Here is a 16,048-nt window from a genome sequence, read left to right on the forward strand (position 1 = left end):
GTTATGTTCTTTAGAAACATATTTGGTGGGGGACGCTTCCGAGGTTATGTAGGTCGTCGTCGTCCTAGCTCTAGCTCTTCCCTCCGTATTAAATGAAAACTTCACAGATTGGGGACATATCTTTCTCCAAACTGAGCAGAGCCATCGATGACTCCGGATCTCACGCAAAGAACAAAGAACAGTCGACGATGTCCGTGAACCAGAATTTTCATGTTACATGTGAGGCCGCAAAGGTGGAAGATTACGAGCCTGAATCTGCGTGTAGCTCTCACGAGACCTTGAGCACTTCCTCTGACAGCAACGAGAAAAGCGAGACAGCAGAGGACGCACGTGTTGTGGCTTTAGCCGAAACATTAATGAAGCGGATGCCTACGGAAGATGGCGGACTTATCGACCAAAAGCTTTGGTCTGCAGAAAAAATTAAAATGTACCACGAAGCGGAGGAACTGAGATCTACGAATTTTGGATTGCAGGTGAGTTCCTCGTTCTCAGTCGAGGTCATCTTTCACGGTGCCCGTGTCGAACCAGCTTCTGCATGTCATAAGCACATCCTACCATAGGTCATCAGAGTTCGTATATCGACTTTCCCCAGTCCTACATGATGATTTATTGGCTCAGAGGGAGCGTGCATAGCAAGCATAGCCACACTCACGCCCAAAAGGTTGGGTGTGTATAGCGTTGCGACGAGTGGCGGATCGTCCTTGACAAGTTGTGTTTAGGAGTAGTATTCGATCATTGATACAAGATGTGAGGATTCTGGAAGACAAACTCGATAACGTGGAAGACGAGGACGAGAAACGAGCACTGGAAGAAGACATCGCAGGCAAGGTAAGAACTACTTTAGTGGAAAGGCAGTCGTTTCGTAGGCAGTGATGTGTTCTTAGATCCTACTGGCATGCTGGCGGGGAGTACGCTCCGAAATCGAGCAAATCCTATACAGAGTAAGACGCTTCTTCCCCTTTCTAAATACCAGCTGACAGAGATTAGGTCGCGAACCACATTGTTACCGACGCAAGGGTAGAGCGGGATGGTCGGAAACAACGGTCTAAGGTAAGCAAGGTCACATGGTCAAATTCCAGATAGACAGATCACCATCCCAGCTTCTTAGGGAAGTAGGAGATGTTTTTAAGCATGCAACAAATGACGGCCATGGTGAGAGTCGAGGTTGTCATTTACGACGGTGAGCTTTCACCTTCATTCGTTGCATGATCCTGGTTGACTCAGTCGGACCAGAATCGTTGTTGATGCAGAGGAGAACACATCCAAGTATGAATTACTACTTACAAGTCGTGCCGCGCCGCGTACCATGCAGAGGCCGGGGGGTTCTCCTTCGATAGAACAACTCCCGGAAACGATAATAGGGGATGATGGGGGAAAGGATGACTGCCTTTGCTGAGGTGATGGAATTGGGGCTATACGCCGAGCGCTACGGGATGCAACGTTTCTGCTGCCCCCTAGACCCTCGAGCAGGGTTTCCTAGCACCAATGCTCTGTTGGTACTTTTTTTCGGAAAGGTTTGGCGCTACAACGACTGTTACGTCTCAACCTGGACCTCCCACTGTGACCTGTGATCAGACCCTGTGAGCTACGTGGATATACTTAGTTTTTGGTGCAGTACGTCGGAGGTTCAGAGTCTGAAGACACCACGCTTTGTGTCAAGCGAGGACTTCGCTTCTTCTAGTTCAGCTGACCTGTGAAGTGCTTTGGGAAGGTCCGTTCTATCTTTATCGCCTCCACACCATGGTAACCACGGTCAAGTTCTCCCAGTTTGCTTCTGTGGATAGGGCACTTGCTCCGCCCGGCAATCCTCGGCATGTGCATTCTGTTGTCTTCGAATTTTCCATGATACCTGGCCCAGAAAGGATCCCCGGCTCAAAAGCCCAGCCGCTTTACACAAAATTCTACTGATTCGGGAAAGTGGGAATGCGCAGAAAATTATCTATATCGACGTGATACAACACTACCGTCACCCACCATGTCACCCTCAAGAACCTGATGGGCCTGTAGTACTTATCGATGCTAACGAATGGCAGACCTAACACACACTGGACGAAACTAAGCGGCCGCCGGCGCAGCATGCGATGTGTAATGGTAACGTAGCAGCTCGTTCTCGTGACGTTCGGTGGCCTTGGTCTTCTTGCCGCTCGTGTGAAATTAGCAGAGAACAATCCACGGATTGTTGACAGTTGCATATGTAAGTGGCCCGTCTGATCCAGTGCACCCGACACTTTCCGCACACCTCACCCAGGGGCCAATGAGCATACCCAGCACTTCTACAGCGAATCGTGTGCACTTTGACGCAGCGTATGATACGGGGCCCCAAACTTGCCCAGTTGAAGAATGTTTACCCAACTGATCATACCATATCGCCGGCCAATCGCAGCTTCTGCTTCCCACTGGCCACGTTCTGGAACCGAAGTCGACCCTACTCTGAAACCGAAGTACATACTGTGTTGGCCGTTATATTGCAGTCACTCCTCATGTCTTGCTTTGGTTGACCAATGTTGTTCAGATCATTCACCCTGTTAATATGCTCGTCACTCTTTTGTGCATACTCTGTCTTTTGTGCTCCACATCCTGTCAATGACGCCGTTGTCCCTGCTGTTCTCAGCTCTGTGCTTGAAGTAGGCGCCTTGGCCGTCGCCAATAACTGCCAACGTAGCTGCTTCCCCGCCTTAAACTTTACCATGCCTACAGAAGTTCCCAGTTCCCTCGATGAGTGGTGGTGTCCAATGGATTGCGAGCATGCGTTCCTTGGTTTCAGTTACGAGGTGACTGGCTGTGTGTTGTCCTCTCTGTGATATGTGAATAAAACAAACTCGGCTGACGTCTTTGTAGGTCAAAGTCTCAGCCAACTAAACGCAGACTTTGCTAATATGAGGAAAACCTTCAATGCGAGATATGTACGGTTGTACGGTGCCTGTGATCAGTCCGGCTTCTAGTAAATGCGCAGCTGGTCTCCAATGCTTTCAATTAACGTTTTTGTCAGCGACAACGTCATCGAAGCCGCCTGGCAGAATACCCTAGGCGTGCATGCCTTGATTTGGGTGAGGAGGCCTTCATTTGAGATATTTGAGATGTCGTCTTTATTAACCGTCATAAGTTCGGTTTCACCGGAGGAAACGCCTGGGAGACGCGGAGAGACACTCTCTTCGACACACTACATACAAACGCCAAAGCCCCCTTCGTTACCAGGGGCGTCCAGTTTGGCTCGGAACCCTTGTACGACGACGTCTTGTCCCACCAATCACTCACCGAACAAGTCGTACTCGCCAAAACTAACCTCTCGGACGTCCGCATTCCAGTGACTGTGAGCGAACTGGCTTACGGGTACCAGGAGCGCGGAGCACTGGACGTGCTTGACCGGATTGATTTTATCAATGCACATATGCTTCCCTTTTTCTCTTCGAATGCGACTACGGGCGGTGCGGCATGGCCCCTCGTTCAGCAAGACATGGATTGGTTTATCCAGAATGGAAATGCCAAAAAGATTTACTTCGACGAGGTATGTGCCGTTGTTTCGACCCTTGCGCGAGTAAAGTCGGTACAGGGGGAGGTCATGGATGTTCTAAGAGTTCATATGTCTCACTGCCTTTTTCTCACCTCAGAACGGGTGGCCCTCGTCGACGTCTCCTGGCGTGCAGCCCAACACCCCTAATGCCGTGGCGAGCGTTAGCAGCGAAGAGGTAAGTGCGTCTGATGACTTGTGCAGTGGCATTTTACCCTTGGTTGTATAGGGGTACTTCCAGATGCTCGACAGCCAATGTGAGGCACTGAAAAAAGGGCCCTGTGGTGGGATTGGATGGTTCGCACACATCTACTCTGACAAGCAGGAAGTTGGGTATGGGATTTACAATACAAAAGGACAGTCGAAGTTCCCTTTCCAGCCGCGTACGTCATGTTGAGGCGCCCGTGCGAGTTGCATGTTCATATCTTTGTATATCGGGTCAATATGGGGTTCGAGGAAGTATATCACGGAACAAGTATCGGATAAAGACAAGGTAAAAGCACAAGGCTTTAGGGAAGTTACATCGCCTTCAATACACCCAGGGCACAATCTTGTAAGGTACCCTCTTCACCCAGTCTTTCCATTCATTCCCAAAATGCTTTTCAAGCATTGCGTCCTCCTCATTCATACGGCGGCGCAGATACACTGCCAGTGTGGAGCACAAGACGATCCTAATGCCCCACGCCACACTTTTCCGCACGTACTCGTTACGAGGGAAGAGTCCTGAACAAGCCACCAGCCACGAACTTTCATCGAGCATACACAGGTATTGTCCCGATACAAACACCATAGCACCCGTATAACTAGGATGTCGGACGAAGCCGTATGGACCTGATGTGATCAATTTGTGTTCATTGCGGATGCTCAGTTCGTAGGTGAAGAGACGACCGAGTATTTTAAAACAGGCGAGCCGGAGGAGAGAACCAGCAATTATCATGCAACCTCCAACAAAGAAGATTGGTGTCAGAGTACTGGCGCGTGCGACGGCGTCAGCTGGCTGTTGGCTGTAGACAAGGAGGCTGATAATACGCTTGGACAGATTGGGAGGGCAAATGTCGGTAGCTGCGAATGACACGGCAATTTCCGCCAGTGTCCACGCCGCTATCATCACCTATTAGAAACAAGCTGCTGAGCGGGAGGGGCACAAGATACGATATAGATAGGTTTTGCGATGAAACTCACCTGACCGGACGAAGCTGATGTCCTCGGAAACCTGGTAGTAAATGACTCTGGGGGTTTGAGAAGCTCCTTTGGCGCTGGTGGTGGCTGAGGCGGGCTTAATGAGTAGTCAAGGATGGACCCGACCAGAGCCACGAAAACCATTTTCCAGATGGGCGAGTTCATTGTGGTTGATGAAGGAACACTGTCAAAGTCACACAGTATACGTGGCTATCATGGGCCATGCCGTTGTTAGGGTCCGGCCGAATGATGATAGACCCAAATTGGGGGTTCTTGGCAAGCTCAAGGTTAGTGTTAGAAGTGATCCATTGGCGCAAGTGTAGCTGGTCACGATCACAGGTAAAAACTGCAGTAGTATGTACCTGCGCCAGAAGACCCCCGCGAAACGAATGGCCCTCTCACTGTTCGCCCCGATGAATTCCTCTCCCATCGCTCTGCGTCCCTTTGATATACTTTCAGCTCTTGTCTAATATATTTGTGGCTTGATCAGTTTGAATTTGAGTTTATTTGGTCATCCGTTATGATCTTAGGGCACGTGACTGGCTTTTGAACTCATTTCGCACTGGCTTACGCAGGGTCTACATAATAACTAGAGCGTTCTCAGACTCCAAATCCAAGCTCACGCCCCTGCATACCTCGAATGCCTTGTTTTTGGCTGGTACAAGTCGTTGATCTTGTATTCAAAGATAAACACCGCTGGACTCATAAGTTATACATAGGTAAGCGTGCACTCAATATCTGACAAGAACAAGACGCGCTGAGCACTGCCTCTCGTGAGAGCGACTCCGTTACTTAGGTTTAAAAATAGCGACGGGGCCTCCAATCGTCTGCGGAGCGCAGTTTGGTTGCCAAGCGTGCTTTGCGCGCTCTCGTGTCACTAAATGTAATGATGCCTGAAAGTTTGCGGTCAGTACGAACACCTAGAGCCTTTCAGATCGGCGTGCGTTGGCAAAGTCCCGCCTGTGTTCGTTCCACATGTCGTGTAGATGGCCGAGAAATCTTCCACTTCTCCATGCATTTCGGTAATCAGCCGTACCACCGCATCGCCGTAAATGAGGGTTCCCAAACTTGTGTAGCCACGCTGTCACTCTCAATCTCTCCCCCGATTTTGTGATTGAGACAAGTCGGTTGATCTCGGATGCAAAGATAAACACCACTGGGCTTGTAAGTCATCATGCATGCATACATACATACTCAACATTTGATGGCAAGATCCATAGCTAAGCACTGCCTGCCAGGACGACTGACCGATTGCGTTACATACATAGGTTTAAAAATAGCAGTGGAGGCTACACTGGTCTACGGGGTCGCAGCGTGGTATGTGCACTTTACGCGGTTCGCTTTCACTAAATGTGATGATTTCTAACGGCTTGTGGTTACCAAGAATGCAAACACTTGTCATAGAGCCTTCGCATCGCCGTCCCAAAGACAGCGCGGCCCATGCCACACGGCCTGTAAATGACCGAGAAATCTTCCCCTTCACCCCTGCGTTTCGGTAATCAGTGCGGTGGCTGAAGTGCTGATAACCGAAAGGCATGCTAGTGGACGGGGGAAAAGCATCACCATGAATGAGGCTTCCTCAACTGTCTACCCTGTCACTCTCAATGGTGCCTGGTTTTGTGATATTAGCCGTAAGATCAGAGAATTGTGCATGCTCGTGACCTTCCTCATCCAAATTTCACAATTTCAACTACAGTAATCGACCAGTGTCTTCCTATTCTAGTTTTTCAGCCGGTACTATTTCAGGCCCATCCATCCCGTCGGGAACAGCTTGACATGGTTAGCGCCAGTGAACGCCTCCCTCGGACGGCAGTGGGGCCCCATCACTCATACTTAGTACTACTGCGGCCCAGCGCACAGGAGGGTCCCCACTGATTTCTCTTTCACAAGAGGGACTCCTTACTCATGACACACCGGCTTCGTTTCAGATCTGATATGTGCATATGGTTCGCTCAAGCGAGTGAACAGCAATGACCACACACGCGAACGTGACCTTCATTCTGGACGTAGCCACACTGAATCTCCCGCGGCCATTTGTGCCCGTCCGTTCCTGTGATCTTGATTCAGAAGGTGCCACGGTAGAAAAATTGAGAACTTCCATGCGGAGGTTGCTATGGTATGTCATGTGTGCATGTATACTTACCGTACCCAAGGACCTATTGGCACGCGGGTACTAATGGCGCTTCCGCAATTGTTGCCGATTGCCCGTAGCGTCATAGTCACACACAACCGACTGATTGTGCACACTGCAGATTCGACCTGCCGTTGATATTTAAAAGAGAATGCAATGCTCTGCTTTCTCCAAAGCAAAAACCCCTTCTCCTGCCTCCTACATCTAGGATACTCTTTCCATTCGATACTACGCTGACCTTGGGACGTATTCCGAGATGCATTTCGTGAAGACTCTGCTTTACCTTGCTACCCTCCTCGGGTTTGTCATGGCCCAGACGATGCAGTTCCTGTCGCCAACTGCTGGTTCCACTTTGACCCCAGGCCAGAACTTCACTATCGAACTAAAAGTGGCGGTACGTATTATGTATGTCCCAGTTCCTCCCGTCGGTGCTGACCGTTGTCGATTGGCACACATGACAACAGGACTCTCTTACGAACTTCGACATCGGTGCCGTCGTGATCGGTCTACAGTCTTGCTCCTCGACGTGCGCCCCCCCTAGTGAAGTTATGGGCACCATCCTGTATCAGGGTTCGTTCCCGTCTGGACAGTTGACCGCCAACTTCTCCGTGATGGTGCCAAGTTCGTTCTCGAGCGGGACTGCGCTAATTGGTGCGATTAACTTGTATATGGTTGGGGTAAGTTTGTTTCTGTGACAATTTTTGGATCCCGTTATGTAGTGTGATTTTTTTAACTTACGTGTGTGTGCTCTGTTACAGTTGGCGTTGCAGCCGTCATTCCAATTCTTCAACCAGACCGTGACCATCTCTTAGGGGGGCCTAACTTGTTCCTTAGCGGATACGGCGAGCGGAGAGAGAGGGATTATACTCATGCTCACATGGAGTTCTTTCCACGAACTTGTCTTCGCTACGAACTCATCCTGGACATTAGTAATGGACGTTAGTGTTTTTATATATGTTGTAAATAAATGTGCCAAGCGTCCGTGAGGTGAAAAATGTTACAGAAGTTGTGGAGGTAGTAGTACCAACAGCGACTGTCTACAAACTAAAACAGAAGTCCAAGGGAAACGGCACATACTTATCTATGTTAGTATCAAGCATCGAAGTACGCAATGTATTCGACGCTGTACATTGCGGCCCGAAGGTCAAGGTCGGCATGCATATATTGGAAACTGGGTGCCCGATATGTCCACTGGCATTCGCACTTATGTAGACCGAAAGAGTGTGGATGCATTGATTGAAATGGAGAAGGGAGCGAATGTTGTCTGTAACTATCCTAGCAGCTCATCCGCAGCCACCTGAAGTAGACCCCCTCCCCCCAGGACTAGCAACCCTGCAGCCTCCAAGAGTGCCTAATCCCGCGTCTAGTTCATTATTAACCGACGTCGTCATTGATGGATGGCTTTGGCCAACGCGTTGTTCCGAAGGCGCTGAAAGCAACTAGTAAGTGGTCCCCGCGATGCCGGCTGTACGAGACCTGTTCGTTCGGAGTGGAGACCAGTGTCGCACTTGCATGCGGTCCTTATGTAAGATCAAAGACTGTGCACGAGGCTCGTAAGTACTGTCCATGCTCTTCCAAAGTTTACAATCCCGGGTGCAGTTTAGCCACAGGCCAGTGTCCTCCGACTGCTATTTTAACCTACTAGCTTTGAACATTTACTGTTTCAGGGCCCATCATCCCGTCAGAAACAGCCTCATATGGTTAACATGAACGCCTCACCACCCAGAACTAAATACTGCGGCCCTGCGCACTGGTTACTACCAGGGGATGTTCTCACCGACTACTATTTCACAATAGGAATAGGGACTCCTTACTCATGACGCATTGGCTTACTACTAGTCGGGCTGATGACTGCACACGCGAACGTGACCTCCGGATCCATTTTTGGCGCAATAGCCATCATATGTATTTTCCTGCCCCGGCCATCGTTAGCCGTGCGTCCCTGCGATCTCGATCCAGAAGGTGTTCGTATGTACGGTGGAAACAAAAAATGAAAACTTTCATGCGGAGGTTGCTACTATGGTATGTCGGGTGTAACGCACAAACATATGCATTTACCATTATAACCAAGGACCTATTGCCAGCGAAGCGGAAGAACTCAGCCGATGACGGTTCCTTCCTCCGATTTGTTGCCGATTGCCACCAGCAAATCAGTCACGGTCATATGGTATACAACCGGAGACCTGGCTGTGCACACTGCATACCTGCCCTATGATATTTAAAAGAGAGAGTGCAACATGCTCCACTTTCTCTAAAGCATAAGGAAAAACGTCTCTCCACTTCCCCCTTCTCCATCTTACGTCTAGCAGACTCATTTCCTTCCACACGCTGATAATCAGACACATTCCGAGATGCATTTTGTGAAGACTCTGCTTTGCCTTGCTACCTTCCTCGGGTTCGTCATGGCCCAGTCGATGCAAATCGTGTCACCTCCACCCGGGACTTCTCTGACCCCAGGCAAGAACGTCACTGTCGAACTACAGGCGGCGGTACGTGCTATATATATATCATAGTCCCGGTTCGCGATGCTAACCGTCGTTATCAATCGGCACAACAACAACAGGACTCTACCTCGAACATCGACTTCGTCGCCGTCGTGATCGGGCTGCAGTCCTGCTCCTCGACGGGGTGCTACCCCCCTAACGTAGCTTTGGGTACCATCCTATACCAGGGTCCGTTCACTCCTCCGGCTGGACAATTGACCGCCAACATTTCCGTGATGGTGCCGAGTTCGTTCGCGAGTGGGACTGCGCAACTGGGTGTGATTAACTTCTATCTGATTGGGGTGAGTTTTTCTTTGTGTTGCAATTTTGGGTGATGTGATTTTTGACTTGTGTGTGTGCTTTGTTACAGGCGGAGTTCGAGACAGGACTTCAATACACGAACGAGACCGTGACCGTCTCTTAGGGGGCCCAAGTACTAGCCATGGCGAGTGGAGAGGATGGGACACTTGCATTCGCACGGACTGTTGATATATATATATTTGCAAGCTTGTTTCGCTACTACGAATTCAACCTGGACATATTGGACATTATCGACATATTCTATAAGTATGGTGTATCTAAATGTGTCAAGCGTCCCTGAGGCAAAGGATGTACAAAAGTGTTGGTGGTGGTGGTAGCAACAAACGCGACCTTGTCCGCAGACTAGACGGCAACCGTCCTAAAAGTATGTCAGCAAAGTATGTATGTACTCAACGCTGTACATTATGGCCTGAAGATCAAAGATCGACATGCATCGGCAGGTATGGAAAACTGGGTGCCCAATATGTCCACTGGTAATGCATTGATGAAATAGAGGGAGCGAGCATGCCAAAGATGGTGGTGATAACTGTCTAGCAGTTCATCAGGTAGTTTTTACCGCAAAGAGAGACTTCCTAGGACTGCAATCCTGCTGCCTTCATGAGTTTCTCGAGTGACTCGTCTTCGTCCTTGACCGACGACGTCATCGATGGATTCGACTGATGCTGTTGTTCCGAAGGCGCAGAAGCAGTAGGCGGCCCCATAACGTCATTCACTATGCTGCCTAGTTCAATTTCTTGACTGCTCGAGAGCGGATCGATGAGTCTGCTCCGCTCATTTGGGGGTGGCCACACGTCTTCCCGGAACATAGAGCCAGATTCTGATCTGCGTGACTGGTGAAGCGTCAGTGTGGAGGGTCCAGAGACCAATCCGACTCCGGACATGCCCATCCCTGAACTGCCAGACCTGAGACTAGGGAAAGGACTGGGATGAGGACCTAATCCTGGGCTTCCAGGTGGAACGAACGAGTGCATGCTCAAGCTTCCACGTGGACTGCCTACGTCCCACGGAGTTTCGTAATTCCGATATCTGGAAGGCGGTGGGTGGGGGTCGTCGTCCCAGTCTTCGCCTGCAAGCAACATTGCCCGCTTTTGGGCCTGAGTCCGGGAGTTCATGATAGCGTCGAGAATGCGTAGACGCTTGAAATGTTTCCGTCGCAGGAAGAAGATGACGGATACGATGATAATGAGGAGGACGGCACCGCCTGCTGCAGAGCCACCGATGATGGCGGCACGTTGGTCCGAGTTTGATGATGATTGGGAGGGGATCACGCTTGCGATGAGACTCTGTGTCTGGGAGTGTGGTTGAGTAGTGGGTACGGTGCATATAGGAACATATATGCGCACGACGTACAGTATAGGTTGAGCCACCTATGACGGTGACAAAGGACGACGTGATGGTGGTCGGAATGCCAGGAGGCGTAGTGGAAGCAAAAGATTGTGGGTCAGTGGATGAAGTGCTCGAAGGGACGGGAGGTGTGGACGAGGATGTAGGGGTGCTCGACGGGGTGGTAGGTGTTGGTGAACTCGAAGTCGAAGTAGTGGTATGTGCTGTCGTGGTTGGTTGTTCACTGGATGGCTGTTAGTGTCTGCGAAAAACGACAACTCGGGACTTGCCTGGTAGTGGGTGAGTCGGCAGAGGTCGTCACCGGGACGGACACGGATGTCGGTAGAAAGCTGGTTGACGGTGTCGCTATTGTGGAAGGCAGGGCTGAAGTGACCGCAGATACTATGCTGGTGGGTCCATCGGTCAGTATGGCCGTGTCCGTTACAGACTACCAGACGTGGACCGATCAGTCCGGCGACTCCAAAAAGACAAATACAACTGACCAGTGGGATACTGACTTGACGGATACGCGTCATGCAGGGTGTCGGTCGTCGTTGTCGCTGTTCACCGCGATGGCCCCGCCGTGGGAGTTGCACGGTCGTCAAAACATCCGCGAGCGTGATTGGTGGGCTGGCGACACGTCAAAGTTCACAGGGGCACGTTCAAATCGGAGGACACTCATTGGACACCCGAATTCTTTTGAATGAGTCCGCAACCGAGCGATCTGAGCGATGCGGATTTACTAGCCTACCAATGGTATCATTTCTCAAACGAATAGAATAGTTTAATTACAAAAAGGAAAAATATTGGATCAATTCGCAACATGCTGATGCAGTGGTTGCTCGTAGACAAATTCGAATAAATTCTGGAGTAGGCCTTTCGTGTAGGCATCAGCGAAGTGTGGGTCCGTTGTGAGGGCCATCCGGATGTCGCTCACTATGGCGTTGGGAGCTGCTGCATTACCGTCTTGATGAATGGTATTCCGTTTGTCAGCAAGGAATTTGAGCGCATCCTCTGACAAAGGGTACTCCGGGCGTTTGCGCCGCAGCTCCTTGCAAATGTTGTGAAGGACCACCTGTGGCATATTTCGCTTCAAAACCTTGTGGGTGAGTTCCTTGACTTTTTTTTTTTGCGAACTCCAGCAGCTTGCGCCGCTGCACCGGCATTAGAGACGACGTAACCTGAGATATGTCAACCACCAAACATGGCTCATGCGAGAGAAGGATTACTTACTAGTTTGAGGTCTCGAACCTCGTCCTGCAGGCTTGTAATTTTGCGACCAGAAGCAGAAAGCTCTGCGCAGAGCCTGATGTTTTCGTGATCTAAACGAGCAGCCTTGCGCTCGAGGTCACTGATCTTTCGATCCGAACGATCAACCTTGCTCTTGAGCTCGCTGATCTTTCGATCCGAACGATCAACCTTGCTCTTGAGCTTGCTGATCTTTCGATCCGAACGAGTTCTGAAGTCGTCGAATTGGTTCTGTAATGACCGAAGTGCTCCTGGAATGCCCCTGTCAATTCAAACCAGGTGAGGGCAATAAGTAACGACTCACGCGCATTGGAATCCTCCTGAAGTTTCCCCATGTTTTCGTTGCGTGGTTCCGTCACAACGTATAATGCTGGCTGACTTTTATCTGGATCTGTGACTGGGCCGCAGTCACAGTAAGCCAACCCCTTTACCACACTATTTGTCAAAACTTACCAACAAATGATCCTGACACATTCATCATATCTCCTGTCCAATCCACATCTGGTTCATATGCTTCGTTAATCATCGACGCAGCGGCGTTGACGGCGCCATCAGCGAGGACAGTAATATCCCGCAAGGGTGTGGAAGGTTCGAGCATTTCGCTTCGTCGAAGTCGCGGAATAAGGATATGTCGTCGTATTGGCGGCATTTCTTGGGAATAAAGGAAAATGTAGGAGATAGGTGTAGGGTATAGGCGGCGGGGAGAAGGGTGAGGAGAAGAAGAGAGGCAGGTCGTACCAACAGACAGGGGTGGCTGACACGAGTCACGTGCCCCACAAATCAGAGCAAAAGAAAGGAGAATTACGACAAAAAGCAAGTGGGTTTAGTCACGTGGGTCTCGTTGGAGGTTATCGCTCAGGAAGCACTGGCCAGAAGATCTCTGCTTGAGGGAGGCTCAGGGAATACACATGACATGCTAAAACTTAAACCCCATATCGACCAGCTCATCAGCCGCCGCTAAAGTGTTGCAGGAGAACTGATGTGCCACTTCGCAGAGGCTACATCCCGTCGGCATACGGTGCGATCCCTGTGGAAGTGTTTTGTGGCAATTCTGCGGAGGCAGCTCCATCGCCAACAATTAATTGCTCCAGATGGACATTTTTTCTGTCATCGCATCATGTTCATGCCAACTCGGTTTCTTGTGAGGGAACTCACCCTGTCACAACCGATCAATATATAGTTTCCGCCATTTTGAGGATGCAGAAGAAGTCAAGAGATTACATACGTTCTTTCCGTGATGATGAACTGGAATTGTGCTGAGTGCTCAGCGACAACCCCACCTCATTACCCAAGGTACGATCAAAACCTCGGATGCATGCATTTAAATGCTGTATTTCGTCGTGTGTTACTAGTACCTCATCGTCACTTTCCAAAAATAAATTTCAGAATGGCTTCCGACAACAACAGGACCATAATCGATCAACGATACCTTGACTCGCTGCCCCCTGTCCCAACTCCTCCACCTTTTTCGTAGTCGCCTCAGCGACTCCCGGGGACCAGGGTTGACGGTGTCGCTATTGTGGAAGGCAGGGCTGAGGTGGCTGCAGATATGTATGGCCACGTCCGTTACAGACTACCAGACGTGGACCGATCAGTCCGGCGACTCCAAAAAGACAAATACAACTGACCATTGGGATACTGACTTGACGGAGACGTGTCATGCAGGGTGTCGGTCGTCATTGTCGCTGTTCACCGCGATGGCCCCGCCGTGGGAGTTGCACGGTCGTAAAAACATCCGCGAGCGTGATTGGTGGACTGGCGACACGTCGAGTTCACGTTCAAATCGGAGGACACTCATTGGACATGCGAAATCTTTTTGAATGAGTCCGCAGCCAGTCTGTGGCGTTCGTGGCTGCATGACCCGCCAAAAACTATGTAGCTACTAGTTTTACCGTCACCTGTCTGTCCCCGTCGCGACGTGTTCGTTGGCAGGCGATGGCTTCGATGGTGTCGCGGAGACTGTCCGGTGCCCTCTCCAAGTCATCCCAGCGAGAGCACTCGTGCCTCTCCTCCGTCCCACAGCTGCCTTCCTCCCCCTCACGGCCCCGTCGTCGTCGACAGAGCTGGCCATGGCCATGGCACGCGTTCACCCTCCACCGTTTGTTGTCCTGCCTGGCCATGGCACTCGTCATCGTCCTCTTGATCGTCCTGTGCCAGGGCGTCCCTCCAACCTACGACCACGTCAGGTCGTTCGAACGGAACCTCTCACAACACTCTGTCACTGTAGACAGGACCCACCCTCGTTACCTCCGTTTCCCTGGTCACCTATGGGGACACGGCCTCAACAACGTGCTGCAAGAAGCGTGCGTATCAACTTTCCCTTCCCCCTCCGCCCTCCGTTGTTCGCCGTTTTGGTACGCTGACCGCGCAGCATATATCTCCGTGTTCTGTCGTATCATAGACTCTTGATGTCGTACCTCGCATACGTCTCCAACGTTTCATTCGTTTTCGAAGATTACACCTGGTCACATACCCCATTACCCTGGACCATACACGGCTTCGCCTTGCGCCCAGCGCGTATACCCCTTAATGCCATTATATCCGGTCCGACAGCTGGTGGACCGATGTCCCATGATTCACAAGCCCCACTCGCAGTCAGTGCTGATTTCTATGAGCGTACATGCGGCGGTCAAGAAGCCAAACCATATGTGCTCAGTTCTGCCTCTGCCCCAAATGACGAAGACGGCACCACCATCATCGAGTGGTGGACACAACAGCTTGTGTCTGTACAGGAGCGATGCATAGAAATAGACTCTACACCACACGACCTGTTTGATAGATTGTGAGTACACCCTCATATGCGGCGATAACAGACACTCACCAGCAACACCCACGGTCGAAAAGCCTTTTCGGCGGACCTAGAATTTTAACCCTCTGGGAATCACTCACATCTTCACCGGTTCTTTCTGAATTCGCTTGGTCCCCGATCGTCCAGTCCGCCGTAGCACGCAACTCTGCGCTCCTTCAATCTGACACCATCAAAAATACCTATGGCCCTTCATCATCTTTTCAGGGTCTTGTCGCAGTCCACCTGCGTCGCGGCGATTATAAACGTCACTGCCCTAACCTGGCTAAGTGGGGAGCCAGATACATGGGATTTAATCAACATCCCTCCTTACTCGACCGCTTCGACCCCTCTCCATACGAAAATGACAGCGCGTCGAAGGAAGGGTATTACCTTGCACACTGTCTACCTACAACAAACCAGATCGTCTCCGTGTTGAGGACCGTGAGGCGAGAGTACCAGTTCCCAAAGCGCGCGAACGCTGAATCGGGTGTATATCCTATCGAACGAACGGGCATGGGCACTTGAAGAGGTCAAGCGCGGACTGAAAGACGATGGATGGGAGGACGTCGTGAGCACCTTGGACTTGGATTTAGATGCGGAACAATACCACGTGTCCATGGCGGTAGACATGGCCATCGCCGAAAGGGCTGAAGTATTCATCGGTAACGGGGTAAGTGTTTTCCATTCTGTTACTGCCGTAGCAACAGGTAGTAATAAGCTGTTCAAGTTTTCGAGTCTGTCCTCCAACGTGGTACTGCTGAGAATGGCCAAAGGGATGGACGTTACGAGTAATCGGTTCTTGTAACCTTCGCAAAACTTGACTCTGTCGTTACAGCGCCAAAGGATTTCATTGTAGATTGTTGACAGTTGATGATGGCCTTTTATATTGTAGGGATGATATGCCACTTGACCGGACTGATAAGATAAAATTGGATGTGTTGTGCCGAAATGAGAACAGGATCAACTTACAGGGCCACACCTCAGGTTTAGTGATCGAGATTACACAATAATGCCCAGAAAGCATTTTCCGATCGTGGAGAGATTCACTCATACCTTCACGTAACGCC

General features: G+C 50.5%; 8 protein-coding genes across 8 annotated transcripts; 5 read left to right on the forward strand and 3 right to left on the reverse strand.

Moving 5' to 3' along the window:
* Positions 1 to 339: 339 nt before the first annotated feature.
* On the forward strand, positions 340 to 1,621 carry F5J12DRAFT_229590 (uncharacterized protein). Its single transcript, XM_051738494.1, has 7 exons — positions 340 to 473; positions 529 to 666; positions 720 to 828; positions 885 to 941; positions 988 to 1,050; positions 1,101 to 1,180; positions 1,234 to 1,621. The coding sequence occupies exons 2-7, from the start codon at positions 599 to 601 to the stop codon at positions 1,394 to 1,396; spliced, it is 540 nt and encodes a 179-aa protein (XP_051598536.1). The 5' UTR covers positions 340 to 473; positions 529 to 598; the 3' UTR covers positions 1,397 to 1,621.
* Positions 1,622 to 2,687: 1,066 nt separating this feature from the next.
* F5J12DRAFT_894383 (glycoside hydrolase superfamily) lies at positions 2,688 to 3,905 on the forward strand (the record flags this gene model as incomplete). The annotated part of the gene is made up of 6 exons (XM_051747737.1): positions 2,688 to 2,781; positions 2,839 to 2,941; positions 2,990 to 3,047; positions 3,104 to 3,505; positions 3,609 to 3,686; positions 3,738 to 3,905. The coding sequence occupies 6 exons, from the start codon at positions 2,688 to 2,690 to the stop codon at positions 3,903 to 3,905; spliced, it is 903 nt and encodes a 300-aa protein (XP_051598537.1).
* Positions 3,906 to 3,927: 22 nt separating this feature from the next.
* Positions 3,928 to 4,951, reverse strand: F5J12DRAFT_229493 (uncharacterized protein). Its single transcript, XM_051738493.1, has 2 exons — positions 4,691 to 4,951; positions 3,928 to 4,619 (listed from the first exon to the last, which is right to left on the reverse strand). Exons 1-2 carry the CDS (start codon positions 4,850 to 4,852, stop codon positions 4,038 to 4,040), a joined length of 744 nt encoding a protein of 247 aa, XP_051598538.1. The 5' UTR covers positions 4,853 to 4,951; the 3' UTR covers positions 3,928 to 4,037.
* Positions 4,952 to 6,969: 2,018 nt separating this feature from the next.
* On the forward strand, positions 6,970 to 7,921 carry F5J12DRAFT_229784 (uncharacterized protein). The gene is made up of 3 exons (XM_051738495.1): positions 6,970 to 7,212; positions 7,283 to 7,495; positions 7,577 to 7,921. The coding sequence occupies exons 1-3, from the start codon at positions 7,075 to 7,077 to the stop codon at positions 7,628 to 7,630; spliced, it is 405 nt and encodes a 134-aa protein (XP_051598539.1). The 5' UTR covers positions 6,970 to 7,074; the 3' UTR covers positions 7,631 to 7,921.
* An 894-nt stretch (positions 7,922 to 8,815) lies between these two features.
* Positions 8,816 to 9,760, forward strand: F5J12DRAFT_229953 (uncharacterized protein). The gene is made up of 3 exons (XM_051738498.1): positions 8,816 to 8,840; positions 8,903 to 9,307; positions 9,382 to 9,760. Exons 2-3 carry the CDS (start codon positions 9,170 to 9,172, stop codon positions 9,634 to 9,636), a joined length of 393 nt encoding a protein of 130 aa, XP_051598540.1. The 5' UTR covers positions 8,816 to 8,840; positions 8,903 to 9,169; the 3' UTR covers positions 9,637 to 9,760.
* Positions 9,761 to 9,984: 224 nt separating this feature from the next.
* On the reverse strand, positions 9,985 to 11,629 carry F5J12DRAFT_229829 (uncharacterized protein). Its single transcript, XM_051738496.1, has 4 exons — positions 11,449 to 11,629; positions 11,236 to 11,393; positions 10,973 to 11,189; positions 9,985 to 10,911 (listed from the first exon to the last, which is right to left on the reverse strand). The coding sequence occupies exons 1-4, from the start codon at positions 11,479 to 11,481 to the stop codon at positions 10,195 to 10,197; spliced, it is 1,125 nt and encodes a 374-aa protein (XP_051598541.1). The 5' UTR covers positions 11,482 to 11,629; the 3' UTR covers positions 9,985 to 10,194.
* A 62-nt stretch (positions 11,630 to 11,691) lies between these two features.
* Positions 11,692 to 13,075, reverse strand: F5J12DRAFT_229886 (uncharacterized protein). The gene is made up of 4 exons (XM_051738497.1): positions 12,647 to 13,075; positions 12,498 to 12,590; positions 12,179 to 12,444; positions 11,692 to 12,126 (listed from the first exon to the last, which is right to left on the reverse strand). Exons 1-4 carry the CDS (start codon positions 12,840 to 12,842, stop codon positions 11,935 to 11,937), a joined length of 747 nt encoding a protein of 248 aa, XP_051598542.1. The 5' UTR covers positions 12,843 to 13,075; the 3' UTR covers positions 11,692 to 11,934.
* Positions 13,076 to 14,218: 1,143 nt separating this feature from the next.
* F5J12DRAFT_842648 (uncharacterized protein) lies at positions 14,219 to 16,039 on the forward strand. The gene is made up of 5 exons (XM_051746168.1): positions 14,219 to 14,496; positions 14,595 to 14,975; positions 15,038 to 15,468; positions 15,575 to 15,896; positions 15,951 to 16,039. The coding sequence occupies exons 1-4, from the start codon at positions 14,312 to 14,314 to the stop codon at positions 15,784 to 15,786; spliced, it is 1,209 nt and encodes a 402-aa protein (XP_051598543.1). The 5' UTR covers positions 14,219 to 14,311; the 3' UTR covers positions 15,787 to 15,896; positions 15,951 to 16,039.
* Positions 16,040 to 16,048: the final 9 nt, after the last annotated feature.

Source organism: Pisolithus orientalis, assembly GCF_024613125.1.
Source record: "Pisolithus orientalis strain OTSU chromosome Unknown F5J12scaffold_22, whole genome shotgun sequence".
Taxonomy (NCBI): Eukaryota; Fungi; Basidiomycota; class Agaricomycetes; order Boletales; family Pisolithaceae; genus Pisolithus; species Pisolithus orientalis.

Excerpts from the sequence above, each read along its gene's own strand:
- F5J12DRAFT_229784 (XM_051738495.1), top strand. The coding sequence starts at position 7,075 with ATGCATTTCGTGAAGACTCTGCTTTACCTTGCTACCCTCCTCGGGTTT. Across the intron at positions 7,213-7,282 it reads CTATCGAACTAAAAGTGGCG|GACTCTCTTACGAACTTCGA; the intron begins GTACGTATTATG and ends ACATGACAACAG. Across the intron at positions 7,496-7,576 it reads TTAACTTGTATATGGTTGGG|TTGGCGTTGCAGCCGTCATT; the intron begins GTAAGTTTGTTT and ends GCTCTGTTACAG.
- F5J12DRAFT_229886 (XM_051738497.1), bottom strand. The coding sequence starts at position 12,842 with ATGCCGCCAATACGACGACATATCCTTATTCCGCGACTTCGACGAAGC. Across the intron at positions 12,445-12,497 it reads TCAGGAGGATTCCAATGCGC|GAGCACTTCGGTCATTACAG; the intron begins GTGAGTCGTTAC and ends GGGGCATTCCAG. Across the intron at positions 12,127-12,178 it reads AGGTTCGAGACCTCAAACTA|GTTACGTCGTCTCTAATGCC; the intron begins GTAAGTAATCCT and ends GACATATCTCAG.
- F5J12DRAFT_229493 (XM_051738493.1), bottom strand. The coding sequence starts at position 4,852 with ATGAACTCGCCCATCTGGAAAATGGTTTTCGTGGCTCTGGTCGGGTCC. Across the intron at positions 4,620-4,690 it reads CATCAGCTTCGTCCGGTCAG|GTGATGATAGCGGCGTGGAC; the intron begins GTGAGTTTCATC and ends TGTTTCTAATAG.
- F5J12DRAFT_229829 (XM_051738496.1), bottom strand. The coding sequence starts at position 11,481 with ATGACGCGTATCCGTCAAGTCAGTATCCCACTG. Across the intron at positions 11,394-11,448 it reads GTCAAGTCAGTATCCCACTG|TCTGTAACGGACACGGCCAT; the intron begins GTCAGTTGTATT and ends CACGTCTGGTAG. Across the intron at positions 10,912-10,972 it reads TAGGTGGCTCAACCTATACT|ACACAGAGTCTCATCGCAAG; the intron begins GTACGTCGTGCG and ends CCACACTCCCAG.
- F5J12DRAFT_842648 (XM_051746168.1), top strand. The coding sequence starts at position 14,312 with ATGGCACTCGTCATCGTCCTCTTGATCGTCCTGTGCCAGGGCGTCCCT. Across the intron at positions 14,497-14,594 it reads AACAACGTGCTGCAAGAAGC|ACTCTTGATGTCGTACCTCG; the intron begins GTGCGTATCAAC and ends GTCGTATCATAG. Across the intron at positions 15,469-15,574 it reads GCGCGCGAACGCTGAATCGG|ATGCGGAACAATACCACGTG; the intron begins GTGTATATCCTA and ends ACTTGGATTTAG.
- F5J12DRAFT_229590 (XM_051738494.1), top strand. The coding sequence starts at position 599 with ATGATGATTTATTGGCTCAGAGGGAGCGTGCATAGCAAGCATAGCCAC. Across the intron at positions 829-884 it reads AAGAAGACATCGCAGGCAAG|ATCCTACTGGCATGCTGGCG; the intron begins GTAAGAACTACT and ends ATGTGTTCTTAG. Across the intron at positions 1,051-1,100 it reads GTCGGAAACAACGGTCTAAG|CTTCTTAGGGAAGTAGGAGA; the intron begins GTAAGCAAGGTC and ends TCACCATCCCAG.
- F5J12DRAFT_229953 (XM_051738498.1), top strand. The coding sequence starts at position 9,170 with ATGCATTTTGTGAAGACTCTGCTTTGCCTTGCTACCTTCCTCGGGTTC. Across the intron at positions 9,308-9,381 it reads CTGTCGAACTACAGGCGGCG|GACTCTACCTCGAACATCGA; the intron begins GTACGTGCTATA and ends CAACAACAACAG.